A 16,416-nucleotide genomic window follows, 5' to 3' on the forward strand; every position below is an offset into this window, starting at 1 on the left:
TGCCGGGCCCGCGCGGGCGGGCGGAAGCGCCGCTCTGAGGGGGCGGTGGTGAGGGGACCGGCCGGGCCGAGGGGCGAGAGCGCCTGGACCGGCCGGGTCGAGAGGGTGGCGGTTTCGGTGCCAGCCAGGCTGAGGGCGCGATGCGGGGCGGTCGCCATCTCTTTCCGCTGATGCTCCTGGCGCTGCTGCGCGGGCTGTGCCACGGCAGGGAGCCGTCACCGGGCGCCGTGACCTGCGGCTCGGTGCTGAAGCTGGTCAACACCCGCCACAGCGTGCGGCTCCACTCGCATGAGGTCAAGTATGGCTCCGGTGAGCAGGGCCGGGCCGGGGGTGTCGGGAGCTGGGAGGTGTTGGGGGCACAGGCTGTGAGGGGGCCGGGAAAATGGCGGGGGGCAAGGAGGTGTCTGTGAGGGGGGCAAGGAAGTCTTTGTTGGGGGGCAAGGAGGTGGGGGAGACAGGCAGTGCCTGGCAGGGGGTTGGCAGGGAAATTGCGAGGAGTGGGCAGTGAGGGTATCAGGGAAGGAGAAGGAGGTGAGAGCTTCCAGAGATTCATGTCCTTGGTGCAGGGGGAAGCAGCAGGCCAGGGATGGGGTGTTGGGGTGCACTGGAGACCTGTCAGGGACAGCAGGATGCCGAGCCCCGGGGTGTGGGACGTGTCAGCTGCGCTGTGTGTGCCCTGCAGTCGGAATGTGACAGGGGTGCTTTGCCCCCATCCCTGAGGGGAGCCCTGCTCTGTGTCAAGGGCCTCAGCAGGACCTTGCAGTGTCTGTTTAGGCAACAAGGGTGCTGATCTGTTTGGGGACACAAAGAACTTGGTATTTTTTTGAGAAAGGCGGGATGGTGTGAATAGTGTCCACCATGAATCACATTTTCTTCTCGTGTGTTCGCCATGAACTTTGACAGTTTGCATCTGCTAACACATGGTGTGTTCGACTTCCTCAGTCTGAAAGATTATTTGGTACCTGCATTCCCTTTGCAGTCGGTAAATGGACTATGAGAATTAAACATTTCTTGAACGTGAAGGTGTGAGAACATTAAAGAAAATTTCTTTAGTTCTTTCAGGACTTTTTGAACTGAGGAAGCAGGTTAAGTCTCCTGTCATTTAATTCTACTCCAACAGGAAGTGGGCAGCAGTCAGTGACAGGAGTTGAAGCTTCAGACGATGCCAACAGTTACTGGCGGATCCGTGGGAAGAGTGATGGCAGTTGCCAGCGTGGTACACCGGTGAAATGTGGGCAAGCAATACGACTGACCCACGTTAACACAGGGAAAAACCTGCACACTCATCACTTCCCATCACCACTGTCCAATAACCAAGTGAGTTGTAAATCTTTACGTTTTTTATGAATAGTGCAATGTATTGACAACAGTCTCTCCAGTTCCTCATGTTTTTGGAGAACCAGCCTTGGGTGCCAACTGCCAGCAGCAGTATGTCTGTGCATATCCAGAGTTTGAGTACATGTTTTTCTTCATCTTGAAACAATGTATATCAGTTCTTCAGGTGAAATTTAATATGTACCAATATTGGTATTTTGCAGTAGTTTTAACAAATCTGGTTTTTTTCTTTTCTTTCTTTCTTTCTTTTTTTTTTTTCTTTTTAAATTTTGCACCATTACTGCTGGCATTGTTCTGAAATGTTTAATGGGCACCTCCCTCAACACAGTGAAGATTGCTCAAGAGCAAGGCAGCTAATCATATATTATAACACTAGGCATTCCTGTATCCAAGTTCCTTGGTGATCCAATCTGGTAGTCTCAGCCATCTTCTTGCTAGCCCTATTTCGGTTCACTATTCTTATTTATCTGTCCTCCTTCCACAGGAAAATTGAATCTACTCTCATAATCGTATTTATTTATAATTTTGTACATATCTAGAAGAGTGTAATTTCTGTCATTAAGTCCTGGTCTTGTCCTTGAACAAATGCTTCTCCAAGGTTCAAAATCTCTCTTAAAATAAATAATGCAAGCTTGTCTGAAGTTTGTCATTGTTAGTCACTTCAGTCTTCCATCAGGCTTTGTAGATAGGTCATCACATTCAAAATTGGAAGACCTGACTCTTTGTGAAAAAGGTTTATCTTTCACCATGAGTAAAGTGGCTAAAACAATAAGGTCCAGCTTTGTGTAGGGTGTCTAGATAATCTCATTATTAAAAGAAGTGATGGAAAAATAGCATTTCAGAAGAATTCTTTAAAGAAAAGGTTGAATCTAAAACCTTCCCCTAATTTTCCTTTGTCATTGTAGACACTTTGTATAACATTGTCAGTAATGTAAAAACATTCAGCAACTGTCATTGTGTTTCTTTTTTTTTATATATGTGTTTGCACAATGTCTGAGTGAAAGGAAAGCTTGCCTGAGTCCCTCAGAGATTTATAGGACTGTGACTTGTTATTGGTCATTGAGGTTATTGACATATGATGCAGTTATAAATGCAAACTTTTATTTCATATTCTTTACAGAAGTTGGATTTTCAGTTAGTGCATTATCTTTCACACTTTTGGGGCTACGTAAACTTGAATTAACATGACCCTAAAATTTTAGGTTGCTGGGTACAAACTGTTGCCATTCTATTTTCAAGTTGTTCGTCAGTTCTAGTTCTCAGAGTTTTTAAGAATTAAAGGCTGTTTAGAGTCTCAAACAGTTGGAGCTTAGTCTGTCTGGTTTCTGTAAATGCTTGGTTTTGTTTTTATATGGTGCATGATGAAATCTAATCTCTCACTTTTGTTTTAGCAGCAATTCATTTGTCTTAATCATTGTTTTTATTTATTTTAAAGAGCTATGTAGCAGTCTGTCTGAAGAAAGAGTTGGGTCACCTTAATAGTTGGTGACCGAACTGTAAGCTTGGTATAATTAAGTATAAAGGGAATATGATACTTAATGAGCTAAATTGTTGGGATGTTGTGATAAAAACACATGCTGAGAAAGCTGTTGGAATGGTAACTATGAAGAAAGTCACACTACAAAGCTAAATGTCTACAGTTACAAACTTAATTTTGTGGGGAGAAAATTTGTATCAGCATTAGAATTGTTTCTTTTGAATTTTTTTTCTCAGGAGGATTATTCTGATCTCTCTGTGCTAAATCCTCTTTTATTTCATTTGTATGTTAGGATTCGTTGGCACTTTTTGCTCAGATTACACGGTGAAGTTTGTTGGCAATTCGTGATCAGATTGTAATGGTAGAAACTTCTGCTTCTGGATTTGATAACTGTTGGCAAAGCAAAGCAACAGCACTTCTTCTTTCCCCATCCTTGTCTTTAAACTCTGCTGACTTTGTGGTTGGTATTTGTGTGTATTGGAGGTGTCTGCTTACATTTTCACTCCAGGGAGTTTGTGTCTCTAACAGGAAGTAAGTGCCTTTGGTGATGATGGCGAAGGAGATGACCTGGATATCTGGATTGTGCAGTGCAGTGGGACTTACTGGGAGCGGGATGACGCCGTGCGCTTCAAGCACGTGGGGACCGAGGTGTTCCTGTCGATAACAGGAGAACAGTACGGCCACCCCATTAGAGGCCAGCGGGAAGTCCATGGCATGCCTGCTGCTAATCATCACAACTATTGGAAAGCAATGGAGGGAGTCTTCATCAAACCCAGTATGGACCCTGCAAAACATGATGAGCTCTGAAGTGACAGAGGATCCAAAAAGCTTTAGCTGACTCCAGAGTTCAGAGATGCTAATCCTTGGTCTCTTCTAAGTCCTGCCTTGCCTGGGTGACTGACTTTCTGTGTTACTGAAGGGCATTAGTTCATTCTAGAAATGCAGCACTTCTGTGGGGAATGGCTTCTGCCAGGTTCAGCCACTGACATTTATTTAGTGAAATCCTTTCTGAATTTTCAAGCTTATTGGTGGAACTAGTTCATACATCTGTTAGTTTTTGTTGTCGTTTGTTTGCTTGTTACTTTTTCTCAAATTCGAAGGAAATGGAAAAATAGAAGTAATACATTTCTGTAGTCCCAAGTACAATAGAACTTTGTATTTTGTAATCTTTTTCCAACTATAATTAAATATTTGGAAACCAATTTCTGCTTCTTAGTGAAAGAATGTCATTGATGAGGAGATGGATTGAGTCTAGAAAGGGAAAAATGGTTCTCAAAATGGTGTTTTTTGAATGGCTTGAAGTCAGTTATCAAGCCTTTGAGTAAACGAAAGTATCCATTTGAAAATAGCTTCCAATGTGCTTCCTGAGTTTCGTTCTGTACTGTATTGGAAGAGTTGAAAATATTGTGTATGTTGGAACAAGAAGACAAAATTTTAATATATTTACTTTGTTCAAGAAGTTCAGATGATCTGGTAATGGTGGTACTGCTAATTGTCTGTTGGTAAGGCTGATCTGCTCTATGAACTGGTGCAGAAAGCTGCTTGTCTAATTAGTATTAGAATTTTATAAAATTTCTTATGCTGCGAAGGAACAGTTGAATTTGGCTTATGTTGTACTTCAGTGTCACTCTGGAAGATCAGTATGAGAATTCAGATGAATAGTGTGGCATATACCCATGTGGGGATTTCTGTGTGTGAATCCAGAAGAGCAAAAAGAATCTTAGACAATAGTATGGTCCTGGATTTTTGACAGAATGGTGTGTGGTGGAGTGCTAGCAGGGAATCTTCATTGAACAAATTAAGAATTTCTGTGTTCCTCTCCCTCTGTGAAAAGAGAAATTAATTCTTGAATGTGTTTGTTACACAGTGTTACTGGAAATACCGATTAAAATTCAAAATACCATACATTTGCTCTTTGCTTTAAACAGAAAAGCTCACCAAATGAGTGAGAAAAGTCGGAAAACTCAGGTGTCCTTGTTTCCATGTGTAAATAGTTTACTGATTATAGTGCTCATTAGTCAATCAGTTAAAGAAGCAGGAAAGCGATTTACTGCTTTTACAGCCCCAGTCACGTGCTGCAGCGTTAAGGGTTGTGTTGAGAAGGTGCACCAAGCAGTTGCAGTTCAGCTTTAGAAATACAACAGCTACTCTGTAGGTCCTGCTCTGTTGTGCCTTGTGCAGGTGCTGGCCAGGCCAGCTCTAGGTTTTATTTAAGGGTTTCCTACCAAGGAAGATTCTTTGTACCCTATGGAACAAAGAACCCCGGTCACAGTTGCTCTGTGTAGCTCATTATTTTTCTTCAAAGAAGGTAAGAATGTTTTTCTATTAATTTTAGTTGAACGTGGGTATTTAAGGATTGCAGGTGTTTTGGAGGTTAAGTAGGCTGGATTTTGGTGATTTTTAATAGAAGTAAACTTTTATGTGATTAATGTTTCAGGTTCACTGATATTCCTGACTAATTGATATTGGAGTTGTAGCTATAAAGGATAACTTTAAAAACAAAGCAAACCTTCTGCATAAACAAGCTGATTTTTCCTTTCCTTTATTAAAAAGGAGGGCTTTTTCTTTTGAAGATGGTATATAAGTAAAAACAAAAAGAGTGAGAGTATTTGACAGGAGGAAAAAATAATTTGGGCAATGAGTTCTCTGTCACCAAGAGCTAAAATGCTTTATGCCTAAACCATATGGGCTTAGTGTTTGTGCACCTGTGGAATACAGTTGGCTGACAAAGAGACAGAGCTGTGGGGCTCATCTCAGTCTGTGTCAGGTACTATCCCTACCCAATGTTTCTCTCTGCCTGGATGTTTGTCCGAAGCAAAGGTATTTATCAATCTTATTTATTATGCTTGAGTGGGATTTCCCTGGACCTTTGTCTTTCTGTTCTGGATTTGAGCCGAATTGGTTTAGTGAGGCTGAGAAAAAAAAAATAATTTTAGTCCTTATTACTTACTTTCTGATATGATCTCAATTTTGAAAAATATTTGTACCTTTTGTTCCTAAAGAACCAAACTTCCCCACACATATGTATCTATTAATGCATTATTTAAAGACATATTCAACAATATTCCTGTGAACTGAGTTTCCTCCACTTCTTATTATGACCAAAGTGTAAAAGAACTTGGCCTTAATGTTTTGCTTGAGTATGTGTCACAATAGTTGGCTTTTTTTTTAGTTGGTTAGGGTTTTTTTTTGATTTTTATCACTGTAAAAATGAAGGACTCTTAAATAAGGCCAGTTTAAGTACATCTTACTTTGGAAAGGTCTAATATAGGACTTCAAGAACCATTGGTACTCCCAGCATGCTAAATGCTGGCTAGGAAGAAAGGTCATGTTAATGTAGGAAGTGCTAAAGTTATAGCTGTGAAAAATGATGGCTCTTGCTCATGTGCAAGTACTGAGATCCAGAGTGGGGTTCAGGTGTTTTTATTTACTTCAGCTGTTTACAGTTCAACTTTTCAGTCCTTCCACCACAGATGAGCTCTAGAGATATGGAGAATCTCCGTTTTTATATTGCTGGGTGGTGTTGTTTGTTTTCCATGTGATTTTATCATCTGCCCAAGGATGCTGGGGCTCTAGAATAAAGCATGAAATACTGAGAGATGTAGATATAAAACTCGGGATTGCTGTTTTGCTTATTTGTTTTCCTTTATTTTAAGGTGATAAATTTTATAATAGCTCCTGTCAAAATCCTCTGTATGCTTCAATGTTAAGTGAAAGCTGTTTATTTTGATTTCTGATGCTAGCAAATAATAATTCTTTTAAATAACAAATGCTTCCAAATGTTTTGCTTACTACTACAAGAAGTCTTTGAAAAGGTGCACTGATGTTGTTACTCTTCCTTTAGTAAACTAGAAAGACTTTTGGGGAAAGAATTAGGGGAATCCGTATTTATAGTTGTTCTTAGTGGGAATAGTTGCTAAAGACTATCTACTCTGAACTATGTTGAAGACAATCTCTCAAATACCGCATTTTACACATGTATATATCTAGTTCAATGTAAAAATGACAAAGTTCCTTAGATGTGCTAATTTTGAAGGCAAGTATGTGTCTACAAACATTTTTACTCTTATTTCTGGAAGGTTTTTAAGACTTTCTATAACTGCTAAGCATATGAACACTTGCTATGTGTTTTGGCTTCTCAGTGTGAATGAGGACTGGGTTTCGTTCTTCAAAAGTGCTGGAAGGGATGTACAGCTCATTGATTCTGAATGTTGAGCCTAAATATAAACCGAGGTTTTAATTTAATTTGTTTGGGAATACTAATTGAGTATATCTGCTCTTAATAAGTTAAATTAGCATATCTTTTTAGGAAGAAAAAAATCTACTATTGAAACAACCCTGTAACAGTGATGCTTACTCAGCCGTGGTTTTAAGCCTGTGAGTTTTACTGAATCTTCTTTCTCTTCTGCCTCCCTTCTCCAGCACTGAAGCAGTAGCTGGCACTGTAGATACGCCATGTTTCACACCTGTACTAGACAGAGGCTGAACCTTATCAGGACCTTCTTTCCAGCAACAACATCTTGCTACATGTCTGAATCCCTGCTTGACATTCTTGGTGCCTCTTTGTTAAATTTCCTGCTGGCAGAGAATTTGTATGTAGGGTGCCTGATGCTGCTGTCCCTCTTTCCTAGTTTTGAGTTTTCATCTGTGTCCTTTTGGTTTTGCAATTCTCTCTTGAAACACATTTTCCTGTAATACAGCTCTGGGCCACTGTTAAAATATGTTTGATCATTAATTGCTTCATAACGTGGCTGTTTCATCAGTTGCCTTTCAGGAACCCATGTTTTTGGAGATACAAGGCAGCACTTGTGGTTGTGTCATTAAGCTTTGTTAGGAAACAACTACAACAAAAAAGTTACCCTTAAACAGGAATACTTGGAGCTAAGGAAGTGCTTTACTCTTGATTGTGTTTGATTCTATCCTGGGGGATAGGAAGCACGGGGGGTGGTTTGCTTCCTCAAGGAGGAATAAAATGGCGAACCTTACCAACCTGGAGTTGCATAGGAAACACAAGGCAATTCAAACTTGGGGTACGTAGCATTTATTATGTATGCAAATCACAAACAGTAATAAACTTTAAGATCCTAAGGTTTTTTAAATGCTTAGAGGAATAAATATTTTATACTTTTTCCCCTCCTCCCACTGCCATTCTAAGCATCTTAGTGCTCCCATGTTTATAAATACTTTAGCAGGACCTAGAGTATTTTTATCTAATAGTTTCTTTTTACTCGAAAGATGGAACAGCAGGGTTAGCTCCTTTTCTTCTGTTTCCTGAATCAAGCTTGCAGTAATTGGAGTAATGTGTGGGAATTATTTGAGATGGTCAACCAATTCCTCTGAGGACAGTACTGAATTACTTTGGGTGTGTATGAGACAAGGAGGGAATGTAGTGACCACCTTGAAAAGTAGACTTTATTTGCTGCACCACTCAATGCTTCTTTCTCTTTAAATTGCATCAAATTAAACTGATTATAAAAACCTTCTTGCTATATTTGGTATTGTGCTAATTCTAAATTAGCATAAAGTTCCCAGTGAAATCCTCCTCTGATACTGATTCAAGCCACTGTTCTGTGAGGTATTCAGCTGTCTTCAATCCTTTGGGAAAATGGTGTCCTGCTTCATTAGGATAAGAAGCGTTAGGAGCTGTATGACATCTCAAGGGTACCAAACCCTTAAAAAAATTAGAAATTAATCAGAATACATGCAAGCTGCAAAGCTGCCTGATTAGTTCCTATGTGCTTTTTTCAACTATAAAAATAATGTGCGGGTGCTGGCACTGCATGTCTGGAGGACTGTTGAGCTGTGACTGGGATCTAAGGCTCTTTGCTTGATCTCTGTGATGGTTATGTATTTATCCACCTAAGCTTCATTTTCTGAGACTGCTGATTAGTAATATAAGTGTGTGCTGTACTGAATGTCGAAGTATCTCAAACCACAGCTAAACATAAGATGCAATAGGTACCCAGTGTTGTTATTTTTCTTCTGCTGATGCCTTCTCGGCCCCATCTCTGCCAGCCCGGCCGCTGCAGGCTGGAAGGGTCGGGCTGACTGCAGCCCCCTGCCCGCGGCTCCCTGGTCTGGCCAGTGACTACTCTGTCCTGCCTAGGGAACAGTCCCGTGGATGAGCTGTATGAAAACTTGTGTGGGATATATGCGAGCAGGGCCGTTCTGAGGAGAAAGGGGAGGGCGCGTCTTTCCCCTTATCGCCATCTGGAAGCGGGGAGCGGCCGGGAGCGGCGGCCGCTAGTGAGCGCTGCTCCTCCGCCTGCTGCTCCCGAGCGCTGCCGGCTCCCTGGGAATCGAGCGCCTTTGGCAGCCCGGCGGTGTTTCAGCTGCGCAGCTTTGATCGCTGCGGATTCATACTCTTCAGGGGGAAACAAATAACATCCGCTTCCTCCGCGTTACACTGCTAAGGCGATCTGCTGCTGCAAGACCTCCCGTGCGGCCGTGCCTCGCGTTAGGTGCGCTCTGCCAAGTCATGTACTGCTCGGTTATTCGAAAGGGAAGTTTAAAACAGTAGCGTAGGCTCTGAAGCGGTGCTTCAGGCATTTCTATTTCCTGTTTTTCTTTAGGATCGATAAAGTGAGGCCAAGGTTGAAGTCTATTTGCTTATAGTACACATCTAAGGCAATTACCTGTATTGTAAAATTAAATACCGGTTTCTGCTCGGTGGGGGAAGGAAAGGCACAAAAGAGTGGTTAAAGAGGGAGCTCACCTCCTCCCGTCATCTACAACAAAACTCATTGCATCTTGCAAGATCTCGACAGCAAAAGCGAAAACTGAACGATCTGTTCCTGGCCAGAATACGTTGCTCGTCAGTGGTAACACTTACATGAACGGCTCTTGTCCTTAGTGTGACTCACCTGGCTCTCCTCGGCTCTTCCTGGACCACTTCCCCTGGAGTGGATCCTGTGCCACCCGCCGAGGCTTCCCTTTGGCATGAGGAGCTGCCATCTCTTAACCGACGCGGTATCGGTTTGCGAGCCGCTGAGAGGCTTCTCCCTGCCATCCTGCGGGGGTGCAGCTCCCACTGGCTGCGTGGGTCGCCCACGTTGCGCTATGCCAGCCGTCCTCGGTGGGGGCAGGGGGCTGGCGAGTCCAGCTCCCCTTCCTGTCGGTTTTGTTCACGTGCCAAAAAAACAGAGATTCTTTTTCTGCAGATCTCCCTGGCAGTGCAATTTTGGTTTCTCACCATCCACTGCCTGCTGATATTCCTTCATGTCTAGCGGAAAGATGCTCTCGCACAGGAACCTTCTGCGATCCCGAGTACCAGTATTTGCGTGCCAGCCGCTGCTAACGGCGATCCTTGGGTGATGTCAAGAGGCTTCCTCCAAGACCCTCATTCCCGTAGCGAATCTGTCCTCACAGTTCTCTGCCCCTTCCCCACCCCTCTCGTCTCCGCCGCAGCGGGGCGTGGAGGGAGCGGGGAGGTCCCACCGCATGTGCCGGCCCCGTCGCCAGCCGGAGCCCCCGGCTGCGAGCAGAGCACGGCCCCCGGCAGAAGCCGTGGGCGCTGCGCAGCACGTCTCCCGTGGGAAGCTCCTCGTGGGCGCGGCGATGTTTTGCCGCAGGGCCGAAGACGAAGGACGGGGCTACGCTGGGCAGCGCCGTCGCCCTGTGCTCGGTGGGCTGGTGGAGAGCGGGAGTCCCTCCCCGGTTCCTCCTTTGGCCGAGCGGCAGGTTTAAAGCCCAGTAGCTCAAGAGTCCGAAAGGCTGCAAACGGGATCATTGTGCCTCCTCGGGCCGAGAAAACACAGCAGCGAGTCAGTACCTGCCCGGGTGTGGGAGCCGAGAGGCGCACGAGCACTCCCGGGCGCCCTGAGTGCTTGTCCTGCATCCAGGACGTCCAGAGGGCTCCGTGCTTATGGATATTCTAACCCTTCTGCTGCACTGTGAGAGAAACACGCCTTAATGCAACTCCAGCAGTTCCCATCCTACTACAAACCGATCTAGCTCGGTAACTGGCTTCAGTGGGCACACGGAGTGTCATAAAAGAATTGCATAGGCTCTCGTTTAATCACCGGTCTACTCTGCTTGTGTCCTTCCGTCTTGTTCAAAGCGGGAAGGGTCATGATTCGTGCCAGCAAAATCTTACGCTGTGCTTGTGACTCCACAGCAAAAAAAAAAAAAAAAAAAAAAAGCTCTTGTAGCATTAAACCTGTGTGGCTAAAACAGACCTCGAGAAGTGCGGAATGCAAGGCTTCTCCTGAAATTGCACCCAAGGGAGCACCATCTGCTCTCTCTTGCAAATATTATACTTTTGAACGCATTACCTCTGCTTTCACGGGGTGCGGGTGTGCAGATGATTACTGTCGAGCTGCAGGCAATTTTCTATAAAGCTGCACAGCAAAACACGTTTGTGTTGTGCTACGTTTCCTCAGCAATACAAACCCATGGTGACGGGAGTGGCTCTCGGTCAGGTTCGGAGACTTCAGTCTCTAAGAAAAAAAAAGCTTAAAATGTTAAAATATTTGTCTTTCTATATGGCCGCTGTTTTCCCTTATGAGATGGGAGTCTGTTTATTGTGAGTGATTAACTGAAATCTTGCAAAAAAGTCCCAGCAGCCTCGGAGCCCCACCCCCGTCTTGGCTCTGGGGGGGTAAAGAGCTTCGTGACGCCCCTTAGGAAGTCTGCCTTTCCCAAGACTAAAGCCGGGCGCTGGAGGACAGGAGGGATGCTGCTCTTCGAGGGGCGACCGGACCGGCTGCAACAGATTTGCTCTTTAAGGTGTAAATTCTCAGCTGGGAGAGCACAACTTCATTCGTTCCTACTCCGAAAGGTAGAGGTTGTTGTGGGTTTTGGAAGTGGCAGCTGGAGTTGAAGGGACACCCTCCTCCAGGAGAGTAGTGATGGGTAGCAGAGAAAAAGCCTGAAAACCCTCCAGTGGAAGTTTGACAATGCGGCTTTTACGGTTTCCTCTCCAGTGCCACCCGAAAGTCCTGCCAGGGAGCGAGCGACCCCCGCAGATCCTGTTGTGCCGGGACAGGAAGGTGGGGTCTCGAATGCGGGGAACACCAGAACAAAGTGAATATGCCTGTCAGTGACGGAGAACGAAGGCTTCCGAGCCCGGTGTTCCCCAGCAAGGCAGGGGCGGGGGCTTCGGGGGGCAGGGCGCAGGCGTGGAGGGGACGTACAGTGAAAGCCGGCCGGGGAGGGTGGTTCAGCATCCTCAGCGCTAACCTGCTGCCGAGGCAGCCCCTGCTCTGCCCCACAGCACGCCCCTGGCTAGGACCCCGCGGCGGAGCTCCGACAGCGGAGGTACTGCCGGCTGCGTGCCACGGCACTGTCCCCACTGGGGAGGGGACGCTGCGCTGGGAAGGCTGGTGTGGGACGCTACATTAAAAGGTGCTCTGAAGGGAAAATAATAATAATGTAGAATGTCTCTTTTATTTCCAACCTACTTTCTGCGTTCTTCTCCATAGGAAAGTTACCCTAGATTGTTCTTGCCAGAAAACCACCTTGACACTAGATCATAGTGTCTTATATTTGGTGCTGATTAGAGACTGAAGGAAAATGATTATCTGTTGTTCACTCCGAGACATTATGGTTCGTACTGAAAGAATGCTTTAAGACTTAACCTTAAAATAAAATTCCATCCTCATAAAGTGTTATTTGAGGTCAAAGGGACCTTTTGGTAGGAATAGGTGGACCTATGCTTAAGGTGCTGGACTAGGACTTACGACCAGCCCTCAGTGCACAGCTGCAGAACTGAGTGATCCCAAAAACGTGTCGGTACTTCTTTGTCCCATATGGGACATAGGTTTTCTTTGCCCTTCTCTGCTGGGACCGGCGGACGTGATTTTTTCGTCAGCCTCCCAACGGGGGGGAAGACGGTGGGGTGGCTTCGAGCACACCTTCCGCGGCGGAAAGGGAGCCTCCCTCTGCATCTCTCTGCCCCCGTGGGGGAAGCTCCATGGGCTTTCCCTTTGGACAGAGCCTACGAACAAAGCGGCGGGGCTGACTGTTAGCGAGGTCCTCTCAAGAGCCACAAGCCAGAGACGCTTCGGAACCCCCAAGCAACCCGTTTGCAGAGGCCGGTTTCACTGGGCGGCAGCTGTCGGACTCGACCGACTGCGCTGCACTGGCCTTTGTCTAGTACCGAAAATGAGCCCGCGGCACTGAATCTCTTCCTACACGGGTGCAGGGTGCACCTCCCCGACGCACGGGTGCTCGCCGTGCGGTCGGGGCAGCGGGCGCGGAGTGGAGCCCGGGAGAGCCTCCCCCTGGCACCACCGACCCGGCGACCGCTCCGCAGCCGGAGGGGGAGGCAGGCTCTTGACTTCACTCTTGACTGTAGTGCCAAGAGCTATTCATTCAGCTAGTCGAGACTTTAAAGAAGACCCCTTACCCCACTGCCTCCCTTAATACAAGGTGCAAATGGAAAACAGTTCGGCTTCACTTTTTCCCATTTAAATATTATTCTGATTCCCCCGCTCCTGATGAAAATCACTCCTGCCTTTTTTTTTTTTTTGTGTGTCTATGTATGTGGGAGAGAGAAATTTTTGGAGGGGATTTGTGGTTGTTGGTTTGTTAGGTTTTTTTCTTGTAAACATTTAGCTTGCAGTAAGGATGTCTGCGTGTAGACAGTGAAACAAGGGGAAGAACTGAGGATCGATTCTGACCAGAGAATTTGGCCAGAGATTCAACCAGGGAACACCAAAATGACTCTTTCACTTGCTCCAAACACTGCTATAAATGCTCGAAGTTAATCACTTGGTGTTTGGGGATAGACAGTGAGGAATCCTTAGCTTTGCTCATACTTGGTGTCTGTAACAGCTGGCACATGATGGTGACCTCCATACTTCCCTAGGGCTGGTGAGAGATCCCCTTTTCCTTCAGAACATGAAATCTTTAATTTTCTGCTTCTCCCAGAGCACACCCTCCCTTTTGTTTGAATTTTTCAAAATAATGTAGAGATGTATTAAAGGTATATCTGCTGTAAAAGAAAACCCAAGCAACTGAATTTTCTGCTGGAAGGCTGTGTGAACTCAGAGTGCCAGCACTCCAAACTTGTTCTGAAATATGACAGAGATTCACAATGGGGGAACAAGCCAGTTTGTTTCTAGCACTATGTGAAGGTGGCTTTCGTACTCAGAGTAACTGCCTATCGATTTTAATTGGGTAAACTGCTCACATAGATGTAGTGACTCCTGGCAAAGATGTTACTTCTTAGCAGATTGGTATTTGAGGGAAGCAGAGGTCTGCTATTTGTTGTAGTAGCAGGGTGACTCTTTAAAATATCTGACTTATTACACCCATACAAAATGATACATTCGAGTTTGCACTGTGCACAGCGGCTTATCCTTGTCATCTGATTCCTCTGTATCTCAGGAGGTTTAAAAGACAAGGGCTCACCCACCTTCCAGGTGAATGAGTAAGCAGGAGTTTTACAGAGTCTGTGTTTGATGCTGAGCCCACGCAGCATACCCAGTTCCATGCAGTGCTGCAAAGGTTATTTTGGTTTGCCCCAAGGAACTTCCATTCTCAATTAGCTGCCCACCCACTGTTCTGCCAGTTCCTTATGGAAGAGATCTCTGCCCATGAAGCTTCTGGTGACAACACACTAAAGAGAAGAGCATGGTTTTAAACCTCTGATGCTCTGAGGCTTTTTTCCCCCCCTCTGTTCACCTCTGAGCAGAGAGGGATGGGTCCTTTGCAAGAACGCAGGGCTGCTAGATCCAGGCTTTGCCTGGGGAAGCTTTCCATTCCCAGGAAGGCTTTAGCTGAAGTTTCAGAAGTTGTGCACAGATTGAGCCAGGCTTCAGCTGAAAAGCTGGGTAGATAATGCCATTGTCAAGCCTCCAGTGGAGCAGATTGGCCACCTGCTACTCCCTTTGGATGGAAACAGGGTGTTTACTGGAGGGCTTTTCAGGAAGGGAATATACTTTCAGGTACTCCATCTGAACAGGGTCCTCTAGAGGAGTTAACAGAGTATACCTTTCCCTAATCAATTGCCGCTAGGATTTAGATTTTTTATATGCTTCATCCTCTTTCTTAGCACTTATTTCACTGTAATTGCCAAAACATGTCCTGTCCACTCTGTGCTGAGGTGAATTCTGAGGACTGGATGTATAGCAGTGGCAGGATATAGCCCTAAAAACCAGCAGCTTGTGCTTCCTGCAGGGAAGTGGCTGTCTATGACAGCCCTTGTAGAGGCAATGTACACCCTCTGCTGCAGTAGAGCGAGTGGAGCACTGATCAGCGGGTCTAGGGAAAAAATTCTACTGTACCTTGGTTTTCAGTAAATATACTATGAGATACCTAGTGGTATTATGTCTAATCATAGCCTCAAAGCTGTGGTTGCATTTGTTTTGATCACTTTAAAACAAATCTCACAGATATATTTAGTAGAAGAATGTGTAAAGTCCCAACCCCCAAATGGTATTATGTAACCAATACAGTATTTAAGTGCCCCCTGTGTAAACTAAGTGAAAAGCCTGCTATTTGCTTTCTTTGCCTCTGTTGTGTATTGGTCAACCAAAGCCGGGTGTTCTGTTTGCTGTTCTGATTAGTATTTTAAAAGGAAAGATCCATAGGATCATGTTATCCAGACATTGAAAAAGACTTAAACCCCATTCACTAGGCTTAAGAGAGTGGTCTGGGGCTGAGAGCCCTCTCGTGGGCTGCCCAGGGGTGTCTATTGCCAGGGGAGCTTGTGCCATTTGAAGGCACACGCAATCGAGGATAACAGCCCTGCTCAATGTACTTTGTCCCTTTATTTTGGCATGTGTGGTGCAGCCATTCCCAGTGGCCTCTGCAGTCTCAGCCATAGGGTTCAGCTGAGCTCAGCAAAGATGAAGGTGTGTTAGTGTAGGGTCAAGGAGATGGTGGGAGCTAGTGGGCCAACTGGGAACATGTTGCTGCTGTTATATCTAGAGCTGATATCATGTGGAAATGAGAGGTGGATATCCTCTTGCTTTGAACCAAGAGAAGTTCATAGGCTTTCCCCCTAATTTACCGTTATTGATCTGCCATCAGCTCCTTGCCCAGTTAAATCCTTTATTCAAGGTGCTAGATCTTAGGAGCACAGTGGTTTCCCATTATAGTTATAATCTTTTGCCAAAGAGAGATTCCCCCTTCTCAGTAATGCACCAAAGTGGAAGTAATCACTCTTTTTTCTTCTTGCATTTGTCCTTTCCTGTTTCATTCACCGATTGAAAAATGGCTAAAGAGCAGCCCCCAGTTCAACCTCCCCTTTTCCCTGATTGACTCAGCAGCTCCTGGGACAGAGAGAGGAAAGGGGCCTCGAGGTCACAACCTTCACAATCTTCAAAGCCCCTGCCGCTTCCAGCAGCTGTCACAGCTCTCACTGACCATATCCCCAGAAGGTCAGCAAAAAAATAAACACTGGGGCCCGATAGGTCCCCTTCTCATGCAAACTGGCCATTTCCCTCCCCAGCTCCCATTCCATGCATAGATTACACATAGGAGACCCCCTTGGATTTGCACAGAGCTATGCAAGAGCAAAATGCCACAGAAAATAAAAGCAGGTCTTCCTGGGCAGGCAGGGTGGGAAAAAGAAAAGCAGCTTCCTGAGCTCTCCATGCCCACCCACAGGCTGCTGCAGCCATTTTGTGTGCGCAAAGCCTGAAGGTGAAGCTGGG

At 45.5% G+C, this 16,416-nt stretch overlaps 1 protein-coding gene across 3 annotated transcripts in view; it reads left to right on the plus strand.

The window, feature by feature from the left end:
• The first annotated feature begins 18 nt into the window (after positions 1-18).
• Positions 19-16,416, plus strand: part of TOP3B (topoisomerase (DNA) III beta) — a 91,209-nt gene continuing 74,811 nt past the window's right edge. For 2 of the 3 annotated variants that reach the window (XM_017815488.1, XM_017815489.1), the window contains exons 1-2: positions 29-309; positions 1,121-1,317. In XM_017815488.1, coding sequence (XP_017670977.1) covers positions 141-309; positions 1,121-1,317 — 366 coding nt within the window. In that variant the 5' untranslated portion in view covers positions 29-140. Of the gene's footprint in view, positions 310-1,120; positions 1,318-3,340; positions 5,729-16,416 lie in introns of those variants that run through there. The other variant, XM_017815490.1, reaches the window with a different exon arrangement.

Source organism: Lepidothrix coronata, unplaced genomic scaffold, assembly GCF_001604755.1.
Source record: "Lepidothrix coronata isolate B3197 unplaced genomic scaffold, Lepidothrix_coronata-1.0 Scaffold51, whole genome shotgun sequence".
Lineage (NCBI taxonomy): Eukaryota > Metazoa > Chordata > Aves > Passeriformes > Pipridae > Lepidothrix > Lepidothrix coronata.